Source organism: Delphinapterus leucas, chromosome 10 (assembly GCF_059928025.1).
Source record: "Delphinapterus leucas isolate spDelLeu-1000000601 "Yukka" chromosome 10, BTC_Dleu_Yukka2, whole genome shotgun sequence".
Lineage (NCBI taxonomy): Eukaryota > Metazoa > Chordata > Mammalia > Artiodactyla > Monodontidae > Delphinapterus > Delphinapterus leucas.
In genome coordinates, this window is record NC_143138.1 from 25,297,461 (window position 1) to 25,324,800 (window position 27,340).

General features: G+C 45.6%; 1 protein-coding gene and 1 pseudogene across 4 annotated transcripts in view; one reads left to right on the forward strand and one right to left on the reverse strand.

The window, feature by feature from the left end:
• Positions 1-2,096, forward strand: part of ELOVL5 (ELOVL fatty acid elongase 5) — a 70,498-nt gene extending 68,402 nt beyond the window's left edge. For 2 of the 4 annotated variants that reach the window (XM_089918618.1, XM_030759758.2), the window contains exon 8: positions 232-2,096. In XM_089918618.1, coding sequence (XP_089774744.1) covers positions 232-363 — 132 coding nt within the window. In that variant the 3' untranslated portion in view covers positions 364-2,096. The other 2 variants (XM_022582138.2, XM_089918619.1) reach the window with 2 other exon arrangements.
• A 16,190-nt stretch (positions 2,097-18,286) lies between these two features.
• LOC111178638 (spliceosome-associated protein CWC15 homolog pseudogene) lies at positions 18,287-19,815 on the reverse strand (annotated as a pseudogene).
• Between the last annotated feature and the right edge of the window lie 7,525 nt (positions 19,816-27,340).

The following is a 27,340-nucleotide window of genomic DNA, read 5'->3' on the forward strand; positions in this document are numbered from 1 at the left end:
GTCTAACTCTCAGATAACATTGATACAGTGAGCCTGTGACTCACTGAACTTACCCGGCTGAGCCTCAAAAAAATGGAAGAGTGAGCGAAACCAGTGGCAAAAAAACATTTTCCTGGTCGCTTGACCACAGACGTTGCTTCTTGATATGATAGCACTGGTCCCCAAAGGCTCTAACGTTAGGGATGCAGCTGGGCCCCCGCCGTGGTTGCCATCTGCCCTTATGCCTTGCAGACCTACAACAAGAAGGGGGCCTCCCGGAGGAGAGAACACCAGAACGGCTCCGTGACGGCCGTGAACGGCCACACCAGCAGCTTTTCTTCTCTGGAAAACAGTGTGAAGCCGAGGAAGCAGCGTAAGGACTGAGGCCCAAGGGCTGACAGCCTCTGAACCCCGTCGTCTGATTGTAAGCACAAATGAATTGTGCCCAATGCTCGTTAACAGCTGCCGTAACTAGTCGGCCTACCATAGTGTGACTCACGTAGGACCTCCTCCATCAGTTCCAAACCCCTAGGAAATGTAGACAGATTACCCAAGTAGGCATAAGATTTTTAACATTTCTGGGCTCTCACCGACCCCTGCGCTAGACTGTGGAGGGCGTGTTGTTGTAGTACACGACACTGCTGTTGCCTTATTAGTTATAACATGATAGGTGCTGAATTGTGATTCACAATTTAATAACACTGTAATCCACACTTTTTTTTTTTTAACTGTAGACCATGCATGTGATTGTAAATTTGTATAATACTGGTGTTACAGTAGAGAAACACACATGCCTTAAAAGTTAAAAAACAGGGCCCAAAGCGTATTCGTTTAAATTAGGGTATGTTTCAAGTTTTTATTCATTTCTAATAGCTCTGTTCAGAAAAATCAAAGACCATGACTTATGAAACTATCGTGTGACACGTAGTTTCAAGTGACTTGTACATGTGAACTTGGCACCTTCAGTTTTGTAATATCGGCTTTAAATCAGGCAGGTTCAAATCTAGTGGAACAGTCAGTTTAACTTTTTAACAGATCTTATTTTTTTATTTTGAGTGCCACTATTAATAATGTAAAAAGGGAGGGGGGTTCTAAAGCAGTCTTGATGAAACTTAAAATATATATTCTTTGTCTTCAGGATTTTAGGAAGTGTGTAGGATGAGTAAGGCCGTTTTAAATTTCAGAATTGCTTAAGTGTTTTTATACAGGAAACAAAGCCCATTTTGCTTTCCACTTGTGAGAGAAGATTTATACTTTTCAAGAGAGATGATTAAATGTTTACCATTTGACAGAGTCCCATAGATGAGCAGTGGGGGAACTGGTTGCCAGGGTCCAAATTTGGGTTGATTTCTGTACTATTTGTTTTGGCACAAACTTCCTTTGAAAATGTGCCTAGCTTACCAAAATGAATTAAAGGTGGGGAAAGGACCTTAGAAAAACTTAAGGTAAAATTAAACAGATAGCTGCAGCATGAGAGAACTGGGGGATTGGATAGAGATGGTTTGTTTAATGTAAATCTAATAGCACCTGTAATTTTTTTATCGTGCTTCAAATCTAAAGATTTGTTTAGAAATACTTGTTTAAAAACAAGACTGCTTATCATAAAATCATGTCTCACACCCTAGAGGCAGTGGTCAAACAGATAAGGACTGTTGTGTGTGTCATCTTAAAGTGCTGGAATTTAGCCTCGGAATAACCTTCTCCGTCTGGAGGAAAAAAACATTCACTGAACCACTCGTGACACATCTGAGAAGGTCGTTGACAATGTATGAACGAATTGTTGGTTTAATATTTATGTAAATACCAGTTTATCATGCTTTAATTTTGCACATTCATACTATAGGGAGCCAGTTGGTTCTCTTAATTAGTCTTGTGGGATTTCTGTTTGGAAGGAGTCACAGCATCTGTTTACATTTACCTTATCAAATCTAGAATGTGTATATTTGTAAATGTATGTCTTCCTAGGTACTAGTTTGCAAATGTCTACATATTTCAATACAGAAAGTATAACATTCAATAGTGTGCTGTCAAAGTGTGTGCTTTAGCTCATCTGGATATACCCACAATGTTAAATAATGTCTAAACATTAATCATTAAAATGTTTTTGATTACCTGTGCTTAGTTTTACATTGTTTATATGCTGCTAATTCTGAATGACTGGAGAAAAATTCGCTTTCTTTACCATCTAGGAACTCACCCCAATAGATGTAAATAATTCAGTTTGGAAGGTTATATTGTGGCTCAGCTCACAGGAGGAGGGATCGATCCCCACATCGTAAGACATGGTGGTGGCTGAACCCCAATTCCTTCCTCTAAGCCTTTCCCAGTTTCCCCACTAAAGGCCCCAGCTCGAAGTCCACTCCTTTTTCCTTCCTCCCTCCCTGCCCCAGGCTATTAGAGTTACTTTCCTAGATCTAGACCAGAGGTCTGCACATTCTTTCTGTAAAGAACCAGATAGTACATGCTTTAGGCTTTGCAGCCCACCCTGTCTCTGTCCACACTGTTCAGCTGCCTTTCGTACAGAGCTCCAAAGCAGTCACAGGTAATATGTAAGTGGGTGGGCGTGGCTGTGTTCCAGTAGAACTTTATTTGCAAAACTGAAGGCCTGTGGCCATAGTTCCCTGACCCCTACTCTAGAGTAATGAGGGCCCACCTGTGTCACATTCTTTGCCAAAGACCATTTCACGTCCCAGGCCCTGCCCCCCCGGGCCTCCCCCATTCTGACTTAGCAGGTCCGTCCACATCCACGATGGAAATGAGGACACGGACAGCCCCTCTTCCTTCCCTCCACTTCATACCACAGAATCCCCAGTGCAGGCATGACCCTGGCTTTGAGTGTGTTCTGGTTTATCAATATCACCTTAAAAATCTCATCAGAAACTGAATTTAGTATTAGGGATATCACCTGAAAAATGCAGAGGACTTTGGGGTTTGGTGGTGAAGATTATTTATATCCTTGTCCTTCCCCTCTGGGTCCAGAACGAATTGAAAAGACGTCAAAAAACCAGACTGGTGGAAATCAGAATAGCTCATCTGTCACTGAGAAGACTGGTTGGTGATACGAAGACCACGGTAGGGCTCTGAGAATACCCTGGTTGCTGACCCTGTTGACGTACCACGGTCGGCACTGGCACACCAGTGGTTTGTGGCTGCCCCCGGTTTGTTGGTCTGGTGATGAACTGATTATTAAAATATTTTGAATATCAGTCCTGGAATTTACCCACCTTCAACTGCAAGCTCCCTTGCAGTGTCAGGTTCTGCCCTGATGACCTTACCTGCTCAGTAGTATCTCCCAATCCTGGCAACCAAAAAGACGCCCTCCTCCCCTCAGAGAAATGAGTGGGTAAGAGGGCTGAGCGAGGCCAGACGTGTTCCCACCCTTTGCTCTCTCCTGTATGGAAGTGGAAGGGCAAGTTCACACACCCGTGTGGAAAAGGGAGGATTCCCACTTCCCCTCTTGAGCAGCCTTGCCATTTATAGGAAAGGCAGTGTAGCCTAATGTGGGAAGCGCAGCTCGGGGGCCACATTGCCTGGTTGGAATCCTATCTGTATGATCTTTAGGCACATTGCTTTAACTTCGCCTCAGTGTTCCCATCTGTCAACTTGGAATAATGTTAGTACCTACATTACAGGGTCATTATGACGGTTAAATAGACTAATGTATACAAAGCTCTTGGAACCACATCCAGCACGGAGTGAACTCAGTGTTAGCTGCTACCTCAGTCCGCCTAGCTGGTCTCTTTAAAGGAGCAGCTGTTGTTTTACTGTTACTTCCTTGATTAGTTGCTCTAACAATCCTATCAAAAAGGAGAGGAAGTTATTTGTGTTAAATCAAGAGTTGAAAAGAAGGGGCTTCCCTGGTGGCGCAGTGGTTAAGAATCCGCCTGCCAATGCAGGGGACACAGGTTCAGGCCCTGGTCTGGGAAGATCCCACATGCCGCGGAGCAGCTAAGCCCGTGTGCCACAACTACAGAGCCTGCGCTCTAAAGCCCGCGAGCCACAACTCCTGAGCCCACGTGCCACAACTACTGAAGCCCACGCGCCTAGAAGCCTGTGCTCTGCAACAAGAGGAGCGACCGCAATGAGAAGCCCCCGCTCGCTGCAACTAGAGAAAGCCCCCACGCAGCAACGAAGACCCAACGCAGCCTAAATAAATGAACGCATGAGTTGAAAAGAAACCAGCAATTGTTGGGAGTCAAAACGTGTGTGACTATGTTATTCCAGATTTTGTCAGAGTTTCAGAATTTCTGGAATCTGCTTTATTTCCTCTCGGGAAAACAGGACAGGTTCATCAGTCTCTGGTCTGGTGCATTATTCCTCCAGATCCCTGACAGCAGTTCTGCGATTGCATCCGCAGACACAGCGTATTTCTTGTGAACTGATTTTAAACAGGTGTCTCCCACTATCCCCACGTCAGTCGGAGATTTCAATACTAAGCAGCTTCTCCTCTTCAGTATTAACTTGGAGAATATTGTCTTCGGTGGAGAAGGAAGATGGCAGCAGAATAGTGGTTGCCTTAGTTTGCGTTCTGCTTCCACAGCATTGCGTCACCAGCCACTAAGTCTCATTCCAGACATAGATTTAAGACTCATCTTTGTCGCCCTTGACATTTTTATAAGCTTCATTTTCCCTCCTTTCCAACATATTTATGGCACTCACCCAAAGCGAGAAAGTTCCCAGGCTGACGTTTGCTATAGTTTGCACCCAGCTTGTGGAAGACAGCTTGGGCTCCGGGGCAGAAGTTGTAGGAACAGGCAGAGTAGGACCCAGTAACTGGTGATGTAGTGGTGGCAGAGAGCCCATCATGGTGGTCAGCGGCTGTCCCCTTTCTCAGATCATTCAGACTCTCCTCAAGCGTGCTCACCATCCCCTCTGTTGCCCGTGTATGTTTATTGTGTTGACCACCTGGTTCACTGAGCGCCTGGTGCAGAGGACTGAGTTAGGTGTATTGGGCAAACAGGGATCCATGAGAAAAGACTTCAGTCCCCAAAGGAGCCTTTGTTAGACTGGGATCAAACATACACACAGATGACTCCCACACAGGGTGGTTTGTGGTGAGAGCATGAGATTGACGCAAATCGTAAGAGTCCAGGGAGAGAGAATTCTTCTAGCAAGGTGATGAAGGAGAGTTCCTGCAATCTGAGCCTTCAGAGATGACTTGGATTTCTACAGGTGGTGGCTGAAGGTTGCCGGGGAGACAGCATTCCAAGTTCGGAAAACAAATGCAGCAAACGAGTAGAAGGCTGGGACAGTGAGACACAGCACATTTCACTGAACTATTGGATGTGTGGGAGAAACTGCTTATTTTTAAATTAAGAGGTAAAGTGGAAAGTCCTTCCTCCCTCCCTCCCTCCCTCCCTCCCTCCCTCCTCCCTCCCTTCCTTCCTTCCTAGTAATTAGCCTTGAAAGAATCATCTGTAGCTATGCCTCCTGCCCAGATGACCTCCTCCTCTTCTCCAAGGGTGACTGCAACAAGAATTGGCACTCGTGTCTTAGTTATAAACTGATGGGAGTCATTTATCAGATGGGGCAGACTCAAAGGGGCCTCAGCCCTTCTGAAAATTCCTCGGAACCAAACTTGGGGCACCCAAGGGTATGGATCGTGGGTAGGATTCCATGTTAGCGTGTAAACAAAAAATTCTTTATATCAATAATATTACTACTGGCATTCTTTATTCAGATAATGGGTATAGATGTGGATTTCCCTTGATGGTTGAATTTCACAATGTTTCAACCAAGCTAGCACTTTTTAGCAAGTTGTGTGCCTTCCCCTTGACGATCTTCCCAGTGAAACAGCTGCCTCTTTGTAGCAAACCATCAACACCAGGCTCCAGCAACCTCGTGTCTCCTGTGTCCCCTCGTGAAGTGCCGAGGTGGTCCGTCCTTTGTAAGGCCACGTGACTTGGGGTGACCAAACCGTGCCTGCCTGCTCACCCTGCAGTGCCGCTCACGCAGAGCCAGCACCCCTGGTAAAATGTATTTTAAGACCAAGGCCCAAAGTCGGGCCATGCCCACACAAGGGAGCAGAGGGGATCCAAGTCTAGCTTTCCTCAGGACTCCAGAAGAGGAAAGTCATGACCCCAAGCTAGGTCCTGAATCCCATCCTTATTTTAGAACTGGGTGTGATGGGGTACGGGCACAGTGTCTTAGGCCACAAGCAGTGCCCCTGTCTGCTGGAAGTGGTCCAGCACCGAGTACATGTTAGAATACAGGCTTTGCTGTTGACTGTGGGACCGCAAACAAGTCACCTCACTTTCCGGAACCTCAGTTTCCTCAACCGTGAAGAGTGCTGTGGGTGTGTGACAGATGGCTGAGGTTAAAGGCAGAGATGAGATTCAGAGTGTTTGGCACAGGGCTTTACAGTAACAACCACCTATTTACTATCAAGGATGAGAGACCATATAGGTAAGGAAACGAGGAAATGTTGCACGTTCATCAGATTTTAGAATTCTGTTGCTCAACACAAATTATTTCCACTAGATTATCCTTGGTTGAAGCTCAGTTAATACTAGCTTTTGGTAAGGGAACTCAAATTTCTTTTTTTGATTTTTTTTTATACAATTTTTAAAAGTAACTCCATTTACAGTTTTTACAGAATACTGGCTATATTCCCCATGTTGTAGCTTGTTTTATACCTAATAGTTTGTACCTCTTAGTCCCCCTACTCCTATATTGCCCCCCCCACTGAGAACCACTAGTTCTCTGTATCTGTGAATCTGCTTCTTTTTTCATTATATTCACTAGTTTGTTGTATGTTTTCCACTTTTTTTCCACTTTTTAAATCAAAGTATAGTTGATTTACTGTATTTTTTAATCAGATTTCAAAAGAAGTAAATTGGATGTCTTAAATTTAGTTGTCTCACCAAATGATTTTAAGTAGGAGAATTTGTCTAATCATAAGTGGTCACTCAAAAACAAAAATTATCCTTTATAGCACTAACTGTATCTAATTCTGGTAGGACACATCATAAGTCTCTGGGTCTCATCTATAAAAGAGAGGGTTGTAGGAGTGTTCTAGGCCCTTCCATGGAACATTCTGTGATTCCAAAACAGAACTCAGACAGAGCCCCTTGCCTCCCCAGGACACTGACATGCTTCCTATGCATCTCTAAGGCGAGATTTTGAACACACAGTGTACAATGCAGAGAATCCTGCACACAGTCAACCTCTCCGGCTCTGTGGGACCCTGGGCGGCTTGGAAAATACAGCCCTGAAGAGGAATAGTCAGTGTGAAATTCAGACCTTCTTGTCTGGATTTAACATAGCATAATTTTATTTGGCCTGTTTTAGATTCATCCCTAATGTTTGGGGAGTATATTTGAGAAAGAACTTTATGTTTTTTACAGTATGTTTTAAATGTATCTCAATACAGAAAAGAATGGGTGGGAGGTGATTGAAATAAGGCCCTTTATGAAAGGAGGTCAAGGGATTCAAGAACCTCTCAAGTGTCCACACTGGCCCAAGATCCAAGCGCACATGGCCTGTGTCCCAGGACCTGTAGTGGGATTTGTGATGAAGTTTCTGAAGAAGCAGAGGCAGGAAAAGAGGGAAGTACCACGTTCAGATAAAAGGAAGAAGACAGGAACACTGATGGAATAAAAGCACCAGAGAAGGAGCGCTGTTCTAGAGGCTTCTCTTCTCCTTTCTATTTTGTTGGAGTCTAGTTGATCTACAGTGTTGTGTTAGTTTCTGCTGTACAGCAAAGTGACTCAGTTATACAATTATATACATTTTTAAAGTATTCTTTTCCGTTATGGTTTAGAATAGGCTATTGAATTATAGTTCTCTGTGCTATACAGCAGGATGTTGTTTATCATTCTCTATATAATAGCTTACATCTGGCAGCAGCTTCTCTTACGATCTGAGCTGAACAGCTGCGGTGCCCTCACCAGCCTTACAAATCGCTAAAGGGACTCAGCTTGGTTCAGGTGTTCCAGAAGGGAGTCAGGTGTGGAGCGGTGCCGTGGTCTGCATGTTTGTGTCCCTGTTAAGTTCATCTGTTGATACGTAATGCCCAAGGCGATGGGATTTGGAGATGGGGCCTTTGGGAGGTGATGAGATCATGAGGGTGAAGCCCTTGTGATTGAGATTAGCGCCTTTAATAAAGGAAAGAGGCCCCAGAGAGCTAGCCAGTCCCTTCTGCCAGGTGAGTTTATAGGGTGAAGATGACCATCTGTGAGGAAGCCGGGACTCACCAGTCACCAAATCTGCACCTTGATTTTGGACCTGCCAGCTTCTAGAACTGAAAGCAATAAATGTTCGTTGTTTATAAGCCTCCTGGTCTGTGGTGTTCTATCACAGTAGCCCCAACCGACTGAGATGTGTGCCTTGTACCGAGCGCCCACTGAGCGCGAGACACAGGTGCTTTCCTCCCCGCGTCAGGTATTAGCGTCTATCGTCTCCACCTCACAGATGAGGAAGCTGAGACCCAGAGAGCATGCGAGACCTGCCCAGGTGAGTGTGACACCAGAGTTCAAATGGGCCCACCTGTTCCAATCTGATGAGCTCACCCTGCAGGGAGCCGCCCAGAAGGCAGCCCCTCAGACCAGCTCCTAAAGTACAGGATTACAGCTCCATTATTCCCATGCTGGCTGCTTCCCTTCCAACCAGGGTGATAATTTACCTCCACGCTTACATCAGTGTGATTGTAAATTATTTGGAAAGTACACATTATCTAATGAGGGGTTTCAGTTAATGGATTAGAGATGCTGGGAGAATTGTACAGAGATCCCCAAATATTAAACCATCTGATTTAATGCTTTGTCATATTTAAAGGACTTTTACACTCATGTACTATCTCTTCCTTCTGTGATGCCACTGAGTAAAAGAAAGCGCCAAGTCGTAAAAGGTAACGCCAAATCATATCTGTAAATTTAATAAAAATCTTTGTCAGGGGACTTCCCTGGTCGTCCAGTGGTTAAGACTCCGCCCTTCCAATGCAGGAGGTGCAGGTATGATCCCTCGTCAGGGAACTAAGATCCCATGTGCCGTGCGACGCAGCCAAAAAAAAGGGTTGGAAAAATAATCACATTTTGCATTCATTATTCTGTTTTTAAAGAACTGACAGTAGCATATATTTACTTAGATATCAATATAGCACTTACTGCATCTGCATTACAGTAAAACATTTGAGTCGGTTTCTCTCAGACACTGAAGACAGTTCCAAATTGCTTTGGTCACTGGTAAGTATCTGGCGTCTCAGAAACTTGCTGTTTCCCCCAACTCCTGCTGAGGTTCTGGGCATTTTGCCAGTTGCTGGGGAAACAGCAATGAAAAGATAACCTCATCCTGGAAGAAAGACAAGAACAAGCAAACCAACTAATTACAAATTATGATAACTGTTCTGAAGGACATAAGCAGGACACTGACATTGAGAATAATCTCAGGCACTGTTATACTTGAGATGGTTTGAGGCATATGGAAGGATATTGGAGTGTCTGTGTATGTGTTTAAATTGGTACTTATTGAGCTGAATAAGATATCACTGGAAGTTTCCCACCTTCTCTAGGAAGCTGTCAGGAAGGTCTTGATAGACCTGTCTGTTCTCCACCTGAACGGTGGCCCTTCACCCAGCACGAGTGAGCCCCATGCTGGGCTCTGACAGTTCTGTGAGTATCTGGGATTCCTGCTGCTCTCCACGTGACGGGCAGGCTTGTACACTGATATCTTGTCATTTCAGCCCTGCACCATAGGGTGATCTCTTTGAAGACTTTTTTAAGCAACAATTAAGGATTCAAATATAAGCAAAATTCAACTGTGAACGGTAGTACCAATGTCATCCGAGGACACAATGGGTCAACCACTGCTTTTCATGCCTGGCAGTGGCGCATCCTGCCTAGCAGTTGCCAAGGTCCTTTAATGAGAAGAATAAGACAGATGTCCATTTCAGAAAGACTAAAGCTGTGTGGGTGGGTGGGTGGTGGAGACTGTGTGTTATAATCTCACTCCATTCTGGAAGATGCCAGTGTGGATTATAAACAGCCCATTCGATTCTAAGACACTTGAGGGCAGGAACTGTCTCTTATTTGTGTCTAATCCCTAGTGTGTGCCCAGCACAGAACCAGACACAGCAGATGTTCAGTAAATGTTTTGATGAATGAATGGAGTAATCAGGAAGGGCTGGACAACACCATGTGCAGTGAGAAAAACAGGCTTTCCAGCCAATTAGATCCAAGTTTAAATCTCACCATGTGTCATGGACTGAATGTGCACCCCCAAAATTCATATATTGAAACCCTACCCCTCAGTGTGATGGTATTAGGAGATGGGCTTTGGGAGGTGATTAGGATTAGATGAGGTCATGAGGGTGGAGTCCTCGTGAATGGGATTAGCACCCTTCTAAGAGTGGCAGGAGAGCTTGCTTCTCTCTCTCCATCATATGAGGATGCAAGAAGTCGGCAGTCTGCAGCCCGAAGGAGGGTCTCACCAGAACCTGACCATGCTGGCATCTAATCTCAGACTTCCAGCTTCCAGAACTGTGAGAAATGCATTTGTTTATAAGCCACCTAGTCTATGGTACTGTTATGGCAGCCTGAACTAAGACACAATGTGACCTTGTCAAATTACCCAACCTCCTATAACTCAGTGTGGCTGTCCAGGATTAGAGAAGACACACATAGGTCACAGGATCTGCAGGGGGGGACTCTGATACAAATGAACTTCTTTACAAAACAGAAACAGACTCATAGACGTAGAAAACAAACTTATGGTTACCAGGGGGAAAGGGGGTAGGGGAAAGATAAATTACGAGTTTGGGATTAGCAGATACACACTACTATATATAAAGGAGAAAACCCACAAGGACCTACTGTACAGCACAGGGAACTACATTCAATACCGTGTAATAACCTATAATGGAAAAGAATCTGAAAAAGAATAGATACATACATGTATAACTGGATCACTTTGCTGTACACCAGAAACCAACACAACATTGTAAATCAACTTTACCTCAATTGAAAACAAAAAATCCCTAAATGTTCCCAGCTTGTTGGGACCCAAGGTGGGAACCCCTGCGTTCAAGGACTCGAGAGTCAGCTGTGAATTGGCATTTAGAATAGCGCATGGAAGAGCTGACCCAAGGTCCCCTCGGGGTCACCAGCTTCCCTCACCTCAGGGCCACTTCCAGACAGTTGCTCAGCAGCAAATAAAATCCTGGATCTTTCCATGGCCTGCAGGCTCTTCCGGAGCTGTTCCGGCCCCCTCAGACCTCCCCGCCCACCCCCGGCTCCTGGCTTCAGCCACAATCCTCTTCGCTGGTTCCCTGTAGCCGAGCTCTGCCCATCTTGAGACCTCGTCCGTGCGGCTCCTCCCCAGATAAGTTATTTCCGTGACTTGTTCTGCACTTAAATGCCACCTCCCTAAATTTAGAGGCCTCCCTAAGTAGCAGGTCTAAAATACCTCCCTACACCCTCCTCACACACTCCTCTCTCTTACTTGGCTTTGTTTTCCTGTGTAAGAGTTTCATTCTCTTATGTATTCATTTGTTTGTCCCCCGCCTAGAAGACAAGGGCTTTTTCTATTGCCTGGCACATAGGAGAGTCTCAAATGTGTGGGTATTTTTGTTTGTTTTTTTTGCAGTACACGGGCCTCTCACTGTTGTGGCCTCTCCCGTTGCGGAGCACAGGCTCCGGACGCGCAGGCTCAGCGGCCATGGCTCATGGGCCCAGCCGCTCCGCGGCACGTGGGATCCTCCCGGACCGGGGCACGAACCCGTGTCCCCTGCATCAGCAGGCGGACTCCCAACCACTGCGCCACCAGGGAAGCCCTCAAATGTTTGAAAAAATGAATTTGTGAATGAATGGACAGGAGATGATTATCGTGGAGGTCACTCACACCCTCTGGTGGGGGGTGTGGGGGGGTGGAGAGCTGTGACCTTGTCTCTCATAAGAAGGGCACCCTGGTAGAAGAGAATGTAAAAAAAGAATGTATATATTTATATGGATATGTATATGTATAACTGAATCACTTTATACCTGAAAGTAACAGAACATTTTAAATCAGCTATATTTCAATAAAAATTTTTTAAAAAAGAAGGGCACCATGGTTATCAATAAGATATCTTAGTCATGTCAGCAAAGCGGGCCCAGATATATTTCGGAATCGAGCATATGATGGTGAAGAGTCATATCCCACCAATGTTAAGAATTAAAGAGCTGTCTGTTCTCTTATGAACTTAATGTATAAATTCTGCTGCTCTGTGCCCTTCAGATTTAGAAGTGAAGATGAAAATAATTGTGAAGATGAGGGATGGGGCTGGGAACTATTTTTAGAGCCTGCAACCAACGAGATTTTATTTAAAGACGCCTCAGTTGGGCCTTATTTGATTTTATGACCTCTCTTCATCTGTTTTCTTGAATTACAGCTTGGAAATAATGATCCATCCCAATTGTTCTACTTGTTATTAGAACTAACAAACTCATGGTGCCTGATGAGAAGAGAATGGAAGGATGTTAGGCCCAGTGAGGGAACGAGAGAAACCCAGAGGTGGCCCCGTTGTTAGTTACCCCTGAGCTTCCCGCCCCTTGCCAGGGCAGCTCTGGCTGGCCGTGGGCTGCAACCACAGAACCGTGCAGTGATTTGCCAAAGAGCTTTGTGGGCATGACTTGTGACAAGGATCCCTCAAGGACGTGCTGACCTTAGAAATAACTTTTTGGGCACTGAGTCGAGACACAGAAAACATTTATCAACAGCCAGGGCGACCAGAGGGTCTGTGATGGGAGCACACCCACAGGTGGGGACAGGAGGGGAGCAGAGGATGACAGCTGAAAGCAGTGGCAGCTGCAGCGGAGGCCGAGATGATACATAGTGTGAAAGCCACGTTAGAGGAGCAGAACTGAGAGCACAGGGGAAGGAGGGGACCTTTATAGAGGAGACACCTGAAACCTGTGGCCTCACTTTTCTCCCTTCTCCAACTGACAAAAATCATACCCTATTAACTATCTCTATGTCTGCCCTCATTTTAAATTTTTGCCAGCCAACGCCCAGACAAGATCACTGGGTGACTTTACATCAGTAAATTTTTATAAGACCAAGGATGCCCATTGTGGTGGTGTTTATAGTTTAAAAAAAAAAAAATTGTGGGGCTTCCCTGGCAGTCCAGTGGTTAAGAATCCATCCTTCCAATGCAGGGGGCAAGGGTTCAATCCTTGGTTGGGAAACTAAGATCCCACATGCCTTGCAGTGAGGCCAAAAAAAAAAGGTAACAACCTAAAAGTCCGCATGGGTTAAGTAAATTAGGTACATCATTCATAGGATAGTATGCAATGGATCAAACGTGCTTTGAAGGGCTTCCCTTGTGGCACAGTGGTTAAGAATCCACCTGCCAATGCAGGGGACACGGGTTTGAGTCCTGGTCTGGGAAGATCCCACATGCCGCACAGCAACAAAGCCCGTGTGCCACAACTACTGAGCCTGCGCTCTTGAGCCCGCATGCCACACTACTGAAGCCCACGCTCCTAGAGCCCGTGCTCCGCGACAAGAGAAGCCACCGCAATGAGAAGCCCACGCACCACAACAAAGAGTAGCCCCTCTCTCAGCAACTAGAGAAAACCTGCGTGCAGCAGCAAAGACCCAAAGCAGCCAAAAATTAAATAAATGAATAAATAAAGTTATTAAAAAACTTGAAAAAACTTGAATCATGTGAGAAAAATGGTCGTGGAAATATTAAATGAAAAAGTGAGTTATTAATCAGTTTATACCACATTTTTTCCAATTTGTTAAAATATGGTTCTATGTGTATGTAAAAAGACAAGAAGGATACATATCAAAATGTCAACAGCGATTGTATCTGAGTGGGAAGATTACAGGTGATTTTTATTTTCTCCCTTGTGTTTTTCTAAAATTTCCAAAGTTTCTGCAATAAATACTTATTATTTGTATAATGGGAGAGTCATTAAATTTTTTTGACAGAATCAGTCAGTCCATTACCCAGAGATTCAACCTATCTGAAATGAGTGCTTTGCAAAAAATTGAAGACACCCTCTTTCCCCTTGAGGATACTGCTCTTGATGTCTAAACCGTGGTTTAATAGAAAAACAACATTTTGTTTTAGAGGCAGCAAGAAGCTATGCGATCTTGCATGAGTCGTTAGATAATTTCCAGGTGAATTGACAGCCCCTACTGTGTTAGAAAAGACCCAAGTCCAAGGTCCAAGTTCCTGCTCATCCCCTTGAAACCTGGGGCAAGACGGTCCGTTTGTAGTCCGTTTCCCCATGTATAAATGTAGAGTATGCTTGCTTTTCTGTTCACCTCACAAGAATATTTTTGAGTCCTAAACCCCGACATTACATGGAAAGTAAGGCAGGGCCATTCTCACAGAAATGCTGTCAGGACTCCTTTCGACACCGGGCAACTTTTACTGGAAGGCCAGAGGGGAGGCTGGTTCAGATCGATAAATCCCTGCGGAGATGAGCCATGATTCACTCGGTGAGTCACGGAGGCCAATGGCAGAGGAGGCAGGAGACCGCCAAGGTCTGCGGCAGGAATGCAAGTTCAGCCTTTTCCCAAACAGTGTGGGCTTCACAGTAAATATTTTGACTGCTCTGCCATCTGGCAGTTCACAGCCAGCCTCGTTCTTCCAAGAGATTCTTGGCCATCTCAACAGAGATGGGGGGCGAATTGCTTTGTATTTCTACTCAGCCAACACTCAGCTTCAGGGTCACAGCTAGGCGAACTGGTCAAGCCTCCGGCACTTGACATCAGCACCCTCAAATTTCCCTTCTTTATTCTTTCCCCATCTTCCCTTGACCTACATGCTCTCTCCGTCCTCACTTTCAAAACACTTTCTAATAGTCATTTACACACTAGTAAGAATTTGAATCCCCGAATCTCTTCTACCAATAGCATGTTAAGCTCATTTCTTATGGTATAATAAAAGACTATCCAGTGCTAGGAAAACTGAAGACAGTAGTGAATGGGTGGAAGGAGATGGGGGAGGTCAAGTGAATTTAGGGGAGATATTGCTCACTTTCCCTCAGGCCAGGGTCACCTATGTTACTGAACCCAACTTAAGTCCTCTTGCCTGATGTGCAGTAAAGCGAATCTACTGACACCAGGTTGTGATGAAGGAAAGTACCGCGTTTATTGCAAGGCACCCAGTGTGGGACCAAGAAAGGAGGACTGGCAGCTCATGCTAGAAAGACCTGAACACCCACATGGCTTTTGGAGGAGGGTTTTTTTTGGTTGTTTTTAAAATTTTTTTTTTATTTTTGGCCACACCACACGGCACGTGGGATCTTAGTTCCCTGACCAGGGATCGAACCCATGCCCCCTGCAGTAGAAGCGTGGAGTCCTAACCACTGGACTACCAGGAAATTCCCTGGGGAAGAGTTTTTAAAGGTAATATTAGGGGTGAAGGTTGCCAGATCCCTGATCAGCTCGTGGGCATCCTTCTGACTGGTTGGTGGTGAGGTAACAGGGTGGTATTTCAGGAGTTAACATTATCAACCTTCTGGTTCCAGCTGGTCTGGGGTCTACATGCTGGTGGTCAGCAATTGATTTCTTCCACCTGGTGAGGGTTTTAGTATCTGTAAAACAACTCAAGGATATGGCTCAAGATATTATCTATAACCCTTGAGGAGGAACTGAATGTCCTTGACTTTGTTTTATGACTCAACTATTTTTATTTTGTCCTGCTTCATCGTTTTCTTTTGTTTCTGTGTTTTCTCATTTCTCTGATTAAATTTGCTCTTTGGAACTCAGGGAAGGACAAGGAGGCTAAAGCTTTTCTACAAACAAGAGGCAGGGGACAAGGGGGTCTGTCCCCAAGAAGGCCCTGCAGAATCCTGCTCAGTTTCAACTACTCTCCAGTCCTAAAATCTGGTCTTAGAGCGAAGTGAGTGGCACCTGTTATGGAAAACACAATACTAAACTGGAGTATTCGTGAAAATGCATAATTGCAGTACTGAGAGCTCTCCTCAGACTTCCACGGATCAGAATAAAATGCAAAGCTTTCACACTGGCCTGGGGCCCACGTGATCTGGCCCCTGCTCCCCTGCATGAGGTCATCTCTACCACTGTCCTCCCTGCTCCCTCGAATCTGACCACGGAGGGCTTCCTGAGCAAGCCAAGCTCATTCCTGCCTGGGAATCTTTGCACTCCTTGTTTTCTATCCTGGAACACTCCTCCATGGGGGTCCCAGAGGAGGAGAGGTATTACAGGATAAAATGCAGGATACTCAGTTACAACTGAATTTCAGAATAATGACAAATACTTTAGTACATGTAGTACATGTATGCCTCCAAATATTGCATGGGGCATACTTATCCTGGAAAAGTTTTCATCATCGATCTGAAACTCAGACTTAGCTGTCTGTCTTGTATTTTTATTTGCTAAATCCGGCCACCCTAAATAGAAGTCTCTCCTTACCCCTCATCTAGATACCCCTCCCCCGGGCAACTGCCCTTCAGCTCCAACACCCTTGCATCTCCTTACCTGTTTTATTTTCTTCAGAGCACTTACAACCACATGAAATTATGTTTATTGTTAGCCTCACCCACTAGTTAGAGAGAATGTTCCATGGTTCCTTGTGTAGAGAGACCTCAAGTATCTTGTTTCTGGCTGCCTCTGATACATGGAACATAGTAAATACAATTGCATTTGGATGAGTGAATGGATGAAAGAGTAAATGGGTTGAGTTTTACATACACACTTGCTTTTCTTGAATGTTTTATTTGAAGGGAAAAGCAGATAACTTCCAACATGAGTTTTCAGTTCAAGGTGTTTGATGCTCACATCTCAGCTCCCATCACCTCTTTTATCTGCTGCTAGACCCCTTCTCCTGACTTCGCCTTCCTTTCTGAAAATGACGTCCTGCTTTCCCACTCATTTTCCTGCCCACCTTCCCCTGCTGCACTGCCTGCCCCTAAGCAGGTCCCTCCCCTCTTAGCTAATTTCTTTGACTCTGACATTGCACAGAGACCAATCACTTTTGCTTTAAGTCTTCACAATGCAAATGCACCCCAGAAGATAACATTTGTCCATTCTTCTTGATGCAAATAAATTTATCAGATGCTTTCCTGGAAGCAGGTTTTGGTTTAGAGAAATGAAAGAGGAGGGAAGCTCCCGGAGCCAGTGATTGTGTACAGGAGCCTCGAACAGAAAAAAGTGGTTCAGAAAGGTGAGATCAGGGGTAAGTTTTCATTTTATTAAACCAGAGCCCTCTGTCTGCACTAACGCTTCTCAGCTCCCGGCTGCCTTAAGGATTGTGGGCAGTCCCGGCTCTGTCCTTCCCTTTCACTATCAACCCCCCAAAGGGGCCAAGAGGACATTTTGGTACTTGATTCAAACCTCTATCAGCTGCTGTTGGTAGGCACAGGAGAGGTTAGAGGAGCATCTCTTTATGGCTCTGGGTATCTGGCAGAGATAATGACCCAGGGTCAGTCCCGGGGCCTGGCACTGGACTGGGGTCCCCTCTGCCCTGTCCCCAAGGCAGGGCCCTAACTGGACGCCACATGAATCCCAAGGGATGGAGCCTTGCAGGGGCTGAGACACAAGACTCGCATTCCTGTAATCAACCAAACTGCTCCTGTGGGGCCTCCAGACTGATTGTAGTTTCCTTTGTGTGCAACTTAGAATCCGTGCTTCATATTTGGGTCAGAGCAATGGGAGGGGCACATGACTTACTTTAAAATTAGCCTCAAAATTCATTGTATAACAGCTCCCATTGTCACTAAACGGAAGGCTTCCTGGGAGGATAAGCCAGCATTTGTAATTAAGTCTGTCTGGTGGAGTTATCTTGGAGAAAACCCTTTCAGTGTACCAGGACTCAACGTTTCCACCTGTAAAACGGGGTAGCTTTGTGTGAAAGAAAAGAAAGGGCAACAAGAGTAACCACTTCATCCAGACCCCCTTCCCCCAACCACCACCACCACATACACACACACAAACACACACACATATACACACACACTCACACACAAACTCACACTCACATATACACACACAAACACACTCACATACACACACACACACAGAGACTCACACACATACACATATACACACACACTCACACAAACACACATACACATACACACACAGAAATTCACACATACACACACTCACAAACTCACACTCACATATACACTCACACACACAAACTCACACTCACATGTACACTCACACATATACACACACTCACACACAAACTCACACATATACACACACATACACATATACACACACAAACACACACACACACAAACACATACACACACATATACACACACGGTTATCAGGGTCATCAGCAGATAGAGAAAAACATCCCATCTAGTCCCCAAAAGATAGGACAAAAGCAGAGAAGGAAAGAAATGCTCACTTCCTAGATCAGGCCATCAGCAGAGTCCAGTGTTGATGCTCCGATAGTTTAGTGAGCTTGGAGAATATAGTTTAAGTCTTAAGAAAATAAACTTTTCTAACTATTTCTCCTGGGACAGGGAGATAGTCTTCACACAAATTCAAAATCAGCAAAAAGAAACTAACATAAAAACATCCTGGCGGCTCTCTTTCTCCAAGGACAGATAGCTTCCCCAGATCTCTGATTCATCTTGGCAACGTCTGCAAATAAACCCCAATGACCCAGAGGCTAAAGAGGTACAAAGAACTACGTGTGACTGTGTGTGCCTAAAGTGTTTCTTTATAGCAGGAAAGGGTGTTCCCATGATCCACTGAGTTAGAAGAATACCTCACTTCTGAGGTGGTGATAAGGAGCTGAAGGTTGGGGGAGAGGGTGCTAAAAGAATTGGGCCTCTTTTTTTTTTTTTTTTTTTTTACATTTTACAGCCTTTCATTAAGCACATAAAGCTGTACTATTTAATATATTTCTCCATGAACATTCTGTGAAATTCAGATCGCAGCATATCATTTAAAAATCTTTCGTCTTTCTTCTGATCATCTACACCTTTTGCACAGTTCTTGAAAACAACATCATCATCCCACCTTCTTTTAACTTTGAAGTTGGCCTGAGGCTGGGATGGGCCAGTGAGATCAAGGAGAGGGTTTCCCCTCAGAATGTTTTCCATACGAATCCTTCCTTCTTCAGCCTTTTGTTCTCCTTCCTTCCTGGCCTGCTCTTCAGCTCCTTCTTTTTTAATTTTTTCCAGCTCCGCAAGAAGAGCTGCAGTATCATCGTCATCACTCTCCTCTTCAAAATCTTCATCTTCCTCACCTGCTAGAGGGTCGTGCGCATCGAGGTTGGCAGCGGGAATCTGGACCAACCAAGGCTTCTTTGACACTGAAGAGGAGGTTGTATGTTCTCGGGTTGGCCGGTCTCTGTTTTTTTCTCTTGCAGCAGCTCTCTCTCTCTTCCAACTCGCTCCTGAAATCACGGTTCCGAACTTCTCCAGGGGCATCCTGAGTGGTCTGTCTATATTTTATCTTTGCATGAGAGGGTAGGTCTCTGCTTGAATATTGCTTTGAGAGTTGGCTCAAATCACCTTCTCCTTTTCCTCTCCCCCCTCTTGCAGGTTCAAAAGTTGGCTTAGCTGCTGTTGTCATCTTCTACGAGTCTGCTTTCCTGCTGCCGCTCACTTTGGCAGAGCTCCGATGCAGTTGCCTCAGGAGATCATACAGACGCCATTATAACTCTTGGCTCCCAGAAACCTCTGCGCCGGGCCTCTTTTTAAGTATGGGGACAAAGAGCACGTGACACTCAGCCAGAAGCCACCCGCCTGGATGAATCAGGCAGGGAGGCTTCCATGAGTGCTTAAAGGAGGTCTTTGTAGTCAGAAAGACCTGGGTCCAACCCCAGCTTACAAGACATGCAAGCTACTTTGCCTGTTTTAACCTCACTTTGCTCATCTGTAATATGGGGATAATAAAAGTACGTATCTTATGAGGCTGTTGTGAGGCTTAAATGAGATAATGCTGGAAAAAATAAGTGGGGGGAGCTTAGCAGAGTGCCTGGCACATAATCAGGCCTTAATAAATGCTCAACATATTAGTAATCATTGAAATGAGTTCTAATTTCCTAGGGCTGCCATAACAAATTACCACAAATGTGGTGACTAAAGACAATGGAAATTATTCTCTCACAGTTCTGGGGGCCAGAAGTCTGAAATCAGATGTTGGCAGGGCAGTGCTGCCTTTGAAGGCTCCAGGGGAGACTCCTTTCTTTCTCCTCCAGCTCCGGATGGCTGCCAGCATTCCTTGGCTTGGGGCTGCATCACTCCAACGTCTGCCCCCTGGTCACATGGCCTCCCCTTCTCCTCCCTCTGTCTCTCCTCTGTTTGTCTTATAAGGACACTTATCCTCTCTCACCCCAGGCCCTGCAAGTGTCAGCAGCTTGCCTGACTGTGCTTCTGGGTCTCCATCTATAACACAGGGAAACCTCTGTGCTTAATGAGAGTTTTCTTGATTTAGAATGTCTTTCTTGGGACCTCCCTGGTGGCGCAGTGGTTAAGACTCTGAGCTCACAATGGAGGGAGCCTGGGTTCAATCCCTGGTCAGGGAACTAGGTACAACGTGCATTCCACAACTAAGAGTTTGCATGCCACAACTAAGGAGCCCGCCTGCCGCAGCTAAGACCCAGCGCAACCAAATAAATAAATCAAATATTTTTTTAAAAAAAAATTATAGAATGTCTTTCTTTGTCCCTTTGGCAGGATGACACCTTGCCCATCCAGGAAGAGGATTAGCACTGTTGGTCTTCCAGGGTCCTCGAAGGAAGTTCACAGAAATGCATGCAGCAGACCATGGGTAGCTTTGGGGAACGGCATCTCCTAAACTAGCAGCCTTGGGCCATTGGTGCTTGAAACTTAGGAGAGCCCTCAGAGGTCCGCCCTCACTCGTAAAAGCGCACAGCTTTTGTTCACCTCTGCGGCCCCCTCATCATCTAGGTCCTAAAGTTATAAATGAACAGGCTCATCCAGCAAGATGCACAGAGGCAGCTAGGTACGACCTCTTCTAACTGTCCATTTTACTCTTTCCTTTCCTCACTTAGAATATTTCTAAACTACCTTTCACTCATTCCTACAGAATCATTGCCTTTGTTTTCGACCATGTGTTGTATGAAATGCTGATTCTGCTGGTATAAAGTTTAGGATCTCTTGGGACTCCCCTGGTGGTCCAGTGGCTAAGACTCCACACTTCCAATGCAGGGGGCCCGGGTTTGATCCCTGGTCAGGGAACTAGATCTCACATGCCGCAACCAAGATCCTGCACACAGCAACGAAGATCCCGCGTGCCTCAACTAAGACCTGGTGCAGTCAAATAAATATTTTTTAAAAAATAAGAAAGTTTAGGATCTCTCATAGTTAGGGACTCCCCAGTGCCGCATCTGAGTCCCAAGGTTTTCACATGTGAACGTCTGTCTCCTGGAATACGTGGGATGCAGAGTGGGAGGTGGAGATTGGCCTCCCTGGGCTGGGCAGCTGCTCGCTGGGCTCCCTGCTGGGTGGGCCCAGGGCTGCAGATCACATGCCATCTGCTCTCCCAGCCCTGCTCCTGACCCGCCCAGAGGGACGCGCTATTCTAATTCACCCACCAAAGATGCACTCTTTCCGATCTAAACAAACTAATCTGTGTCGGCTTGACGTGGCCCGGCTTGGGTCCCAGAATCTCCACCGTCCTCCTTTTCTCCCTCCTTTACAAACCAGGGGTCAGAAGAGCTGGCAGTGAAATAAGATAATAGATCCTAAGCTGTTTATACTGCAAACAAGCCTGTCACCTGCCCAGGTGAATTGCCTTTTAAAGCCTGTGCTTGTAACCCCTGAACAAATGATCCTGAGCTCTCCTGACCTGGAGGCCAAGTTAGAGACCAACATGCAAACCAGCTGGACTCTCCTCGTGGCTCCTTGATAGCCCGAAAGCTCCAGCCAAAGGACCTGGCAAAGGCTCCCTCACTGAGGGTCCTGGCAGGCTGAGAAACTCTGCAGGTTCTTGGGCTTCACCTTCTGGCTCGCTGCTTCTCCTCGCTGGTTTCCAGTCTACACCAGTGGTTCTCAACTAGGGATGTTTCCCCTCAAGGGACATTTGGCAATGCCTGGGGACATTTTTGGTTGTGACAACCTGAGGAAGGGTGCTCCCAGCATCAGATGGGTATAATGCAGGGATGCAGCTAATCTTCCTACAACACACAGGACAGCCGCAGGATAACAAAGAGTTATCTGCTCCCAAACGCCAACAGTGCTGAGGCTGAGAGAGACTCCGTGTATACCTGCACTTGGATCTGTTTACTGGAATTTGGTTCTTCCTGTCTTATTGAAACCGAGCAGGACCCTGTGGGGCTCCTGGGCGAGGAAGCCTTTCTGTTCTCCATTTTCTTGTTTGTAGGGAACAGAATCCAGCCTCCACGACCTTCCCTGAGCTCCAAAGGGCGATTCGAACAGTTGCTAATCAAGGGGAGAGCAGCCAGGAACCACCTGAGGCCAGGAACCAGAGAAGCTCACCAAGAAGATTACCTGTGACCAGATTAGAGGAGTGCAGGCCCTGCACACACCCTAATCCTGTCAGCAATCCTACCCTTGAACTATTGCTATAAAACTCATCAAATCTTCCCACAGGAGCCCGCTGTGGCCCCCTTTGCCTGGAAAAGCAGTAAAGCTATTCTTTTCTACTTCACCCAAAACTCTGTCTCTGAGGTTCCATTCGGCACTGGCGCATAGAGGTCACGTTTTCGGCATCATTATTGACCCTTGGACTGATGCTTCGGCCACCCTTGGTCCCAAGCCCACTCTCACCTTGGATGTAAATACCAAGTACCTTTCCATTCCACAGCCCGAAACCACTAAACAAAGGCAAGGCTGCCCTCACCACACCGGGTTCCTGTAAATTCTTCCAAACGCTGTCTGGGGCTCTGTGATGATTTCAGACCATGCTTGGGGCTCCCCCTACAGCCTTCCACCCCTGAAAGCCAAGCAAGGCCCTGCAGCACTGACTTAGTTAATGCTAATACAGTCTTGCTTTTTAAATGATGTGAGTTTTAGATGTTTAGTTCTGTTTTGTGAAGGGATGATACGTAACAGAAAAAAGCAATCCCACGCTAAGCCTCCATTCTGCTCAGTGCTTCTAACACGGTTAACTAGTGTTGTCCTATTTTTGTTCATGTTGTCACTTATCTCCTTTCTTGGATTTTTTTTTTTGTATCAACTCTCCCTACCTCTTTGTACCCTGCAAATTATTAAGACTAATTTCAATTTTTCGTAACATCCTTTAGTTTCTCAACCCCTGCACTTCTTTAAACAATAGATTTCATCCATATGGTAGGCAGAATAATGCCCACCCCGACTCCCAAAGATGTCCACACCCTAATCCCCAGAACTTGTGATGTGTTACCTTACATGGCAAAGCAGCAGATGTGGTTAAGTTAGGGACCTTGGGGGGTGGTAATCCTGGATTATGCCCAACCAGTGCCCAACCCAATCACATGTTTCCTTAAAAAGGGAGACCTTCTCCCAGCTGTGATCAGAGAGGCAGATGTGACAGGGGAGGGTGGTCACTGAGATGCAGTGTTGCTGGTTTTGAAGATGGGCCGGTGGGGGGGTGGGGGGGAGCCACAAGCCAAGGGGTGTGGGCAGCCCTTTAGAAACTGGAAGATACATGGAAATGGACTCTCTCCCAGGGCCTCCAGAAAAGGATACAGCCTTGCTGACACCTTGGTTGAGCCCAGTAAGACCCAAGTCGGAGCTCTGATCTCCAGGACTCAATTTGTTGTTGTTTTAAGCCACCAAGTTTGTGGCAATCGTTAGGCAGCCATAGGAAACTAAGGCAATCCCACATTTTCCATCCTTCTTATTCATTAAGGTATTCCTTTCCTCTTAAAACTATTCTTGACTTCTAAAAGACTTTTCTATCTTAAGCCTTTTTATTTCTTGTCTCCCATTAGCAAAGAGTTATCCAGAATTCCTTCCTGATGTTTCTAAGAGCTGTGAAGTTGCAGGTTTTTAGTTTGTTGGGGTGCAGCCTGGTGATAGCCTACAGATCTCACTTTGCAAATGAGAGCAGGAACTTCAGAGAGGGCAAGCCCTTGTCAAGTTCACTCTGTTATCAGACAGCAGACCAGAACCACACCCCATGTCCTGACTCACCAACTCCTCCTATTTTCATTTCTTTCCCCATAGAAAAAAAATTGGACTATCTCATTGATTCGAGAAGGGCATACTTACTTTTTCTGACTATGGGGGCTCTGAAAATATGCTCCTAATTGATACTGTATGGATCAGGGTTTCCTGGCAAAAGTCCCATGGAAATTAGTTCAGGGAGATACTCCAGGAAAATTGTTTTAAAGCTTCTGCTGTCAAATAACTTGGGAAACACAGCATGTTTAAGCTTGTCTTGGAAAGTCATTATATACGTAAGCATAATAAAACTTCACAGACGTCCCATAAAAAGAAACAGGTTCTGGGGCTTCCCTGGTGGCGCAGTGGTTGAGAGTCCGCCTGCCGATGCAGGGGACGCAGGTTCGTGCCCCAGGAAGATCCCACATGCCGCGGAGTGGCTAGGCCCGTGAGCCATGGCCGCTGGGCCTACGCGTCTGGAGCCTGTGCTCCGCAACGGGAGAGGCCACAACAGTGAGAGGCCCGCGAACTGCAAAAAAAATAAATAAACAAAATAAACAAGTTCTAACCCAGAGTTTACCCTTTTCGTATCATACCCATTTGCCTTCAACAAGAAATGCTGGTGTGGAAAGTCTCTCCATGTGCTTCCTTTGGCCCTTCAGCTATTGTGTAGTTGGTTTAGTTCAGGATGTGGACTTGGCCTGAGTACACAGTGTGGGATCTTTGGGAGTTGAGCAGGTGAATGCTGAGACAGACTGCTGGTTACCACCCATTCTTCTTTCTTTCCTTATTAACTGGACCCCATTTTATTTGGGTCAACAAGTGTTGAGCTAAAACTATGATTGCTCTCAGACTCCTTCGAAGTTATATGTGGCCATAGACATAGTTCTGGCCAATGAGATGGGAACAGAAGTCTATAGAGGAACTTCCAGAAAAGCTCCCACATGCATATCCTCTTCATCTTTCATCTTCTTCCTGCCTAGAGTACAGAGGCAATACCTGGAGGTGCAGCAGCCATCTTGTGACTGTGAGGTCAATAGCCATTTACCAAGGGTGGCAGAGAAAAAAGCTAGCAAGAGCCTGAGCCCCTGGTCATGTGGAATCATCTCACCAGCTTTGGGTAGCTTCTGGTCTACTGGAGAATGTGAGAAAATAATAAACTGCTATCAGGTTAAGCTTCTGTGGTCAAGTTTCTGTTCCGTGCCATCGAACATCTTTCTAACTGAATCATGGTTCAATATTTACTTCTGAGTCTCATAGAATTTTGCTCTGTGAGTATAGTCTTGGCTTTCTTTATGAAAGGCAATTACTGGGGAGAGTATAAGACACTTACAGAGCAGTCCAGCACCAGCGTCAAGTCACCCAAGTCAGTGGTTCTCTAAGTTTGGCCCCAGACTAGCAGCATTAGCCCGACTTGGCATCTTCCTAGAGATGCATATTCTTGGGACTTCCCTGGTGGTCCAGTGGTTAGGACTCCATGCTCCCAATGCAGGGGCCCCGGGTTCAATCCTTGGTCAGGGAACTAGATCCCACATACCGCAACTAGAGCCAGCAAATCGCAACTAAATATCCCGCACGTGGCAATGAAGATCCCGCGTGCCACAACTAAGACCCAGTGCAGCCAAATAAATAAATAAATAATTTTTTAAAAAAAGAAGAAAAGAAAGAAATTCACATTCTCAGGCCCCACCCCAGATCTGCTGAATCTGAGACTCTGGGGGTGGAGTCCAGCAATCTGTGTTTTAGCAAGCCATCTTGGCGATTCTCAGGCACACTGAAGTCTGAGAGTCACTGACAAGTTAAATATGTTACCTTCAGTGAGTTCAAACCCAAGGCAGGAAACACTTTGAACAAAACAATTGCGTCTGAACAGTAAGACCCATGCCAACAGCTAACAAATCACAGGCTTTCTGGGAAGAGATGTCCTGCCGTGCCCTGACAACTCAAACTGAGATAGAAGTAAATGTAACGACACAAAGAAGCACCACCACTTGACAGCAACGTTAATCGTGGCTCATGTCAGGGTACAAAGGGGCCACAGTTGCAATTTTGACAGGAAACCTTCACTTTTATTTTTCTTAAATTTTTATTGGAGTATAGTTGATTTACAATGTTGTGTTAGTTTCAGGTGTACAGCAAAGTGATGCAGTTATACATATATATCTCCACTCTTTTTTTCTTTTTTAGATTCATTTCCCAGTTAGGTCATTACAGAGCACTGAGTAGAGTTCCCTGTGCTATACGGTAGGTTCTTATTAGTTATCTATTTTATATACAGTAGTGTGTATATGTCAGTCCCAATCTCCCAATTTATCCCTCCCCCATTCACTCTACTTTTCTTTGGTTACAGATTATTCTCTTGCCTCCAACTCTGATTGCAACCAGATCAGAGCAGAGATAGGATTTACATAAAGCTCAGCAATTTAAAAAAAAAATTTTTTTTTTTGGCCACACTGCACTGCATGTGGGATCCTAGTTCCCCGACCAAGGATGGAACCCCCACGCCCTGCAGCGGAAGCATGGAGTCTTAACCACTGGACCGCCAGGGAATTCCCTAAAATGTGTATATGCATTTAAGAGCAGGGTTGGGATGAGTGTGTGATTGGAAATGATCAGTGTGTCTGGAAATGTTATGAGGATGCTTTAGGGTCTAAGTGAGATCACTTTCAACTTGAGATCTCTAAACCCACCCTGTGCTGTCCCAAGGTACCTACTTTCCTCCTTCAGTTAAACAACCAACAATACTGATCACTCGCAGTTTTCCAAAGACTTATACTCTTGTTTCACGAGAGTCCCAGGAGGCTGGTCTTTGCAGTGGACATGTGTTGAATTCTTGGAAGCAGAGGGGACAGGAGGTTCCTCTGCTGTGGAACTTTCAGGGCACAGAAGCAGTTGAGAGTTACTCAGAGCGACAGCGTGGTGCTGAGAATTCAACTCTGGCAACAATACCCAGTGTCCAGTGGACGTGATGTCAATACCAGTTTCCCAACCAAACCCATCCTGAGGCTTCAACCTTGCGTGACCTTTCTTGCTCCCAGGCCTCCCTTGATTCCTACGCACCTTATCAGCCTCAGTATATGGCCCTCCTTTCTATTATGTGAATTGCCCCAAATTCATCCAATAAGTTCCCCTCTTGCCTAAGTAAGCCAGAGTCATTTTCTATTGCTTGCAACCAAGAAGTGTGACTAACGCAATATCATTACCATCTTTTTCAGATGAAGAAACCAAGACCTGGAGGTTAAGCAACTTCTGAAACATGTGGTAACCAGCCTCCAAGACGGTCCCCAATGATCCTTTCCTCTTGGGTGTTCATACCTTTGTGTAGTCTCCTCCCACACTGAATCAATACTGATGTGTAGAGTATGACA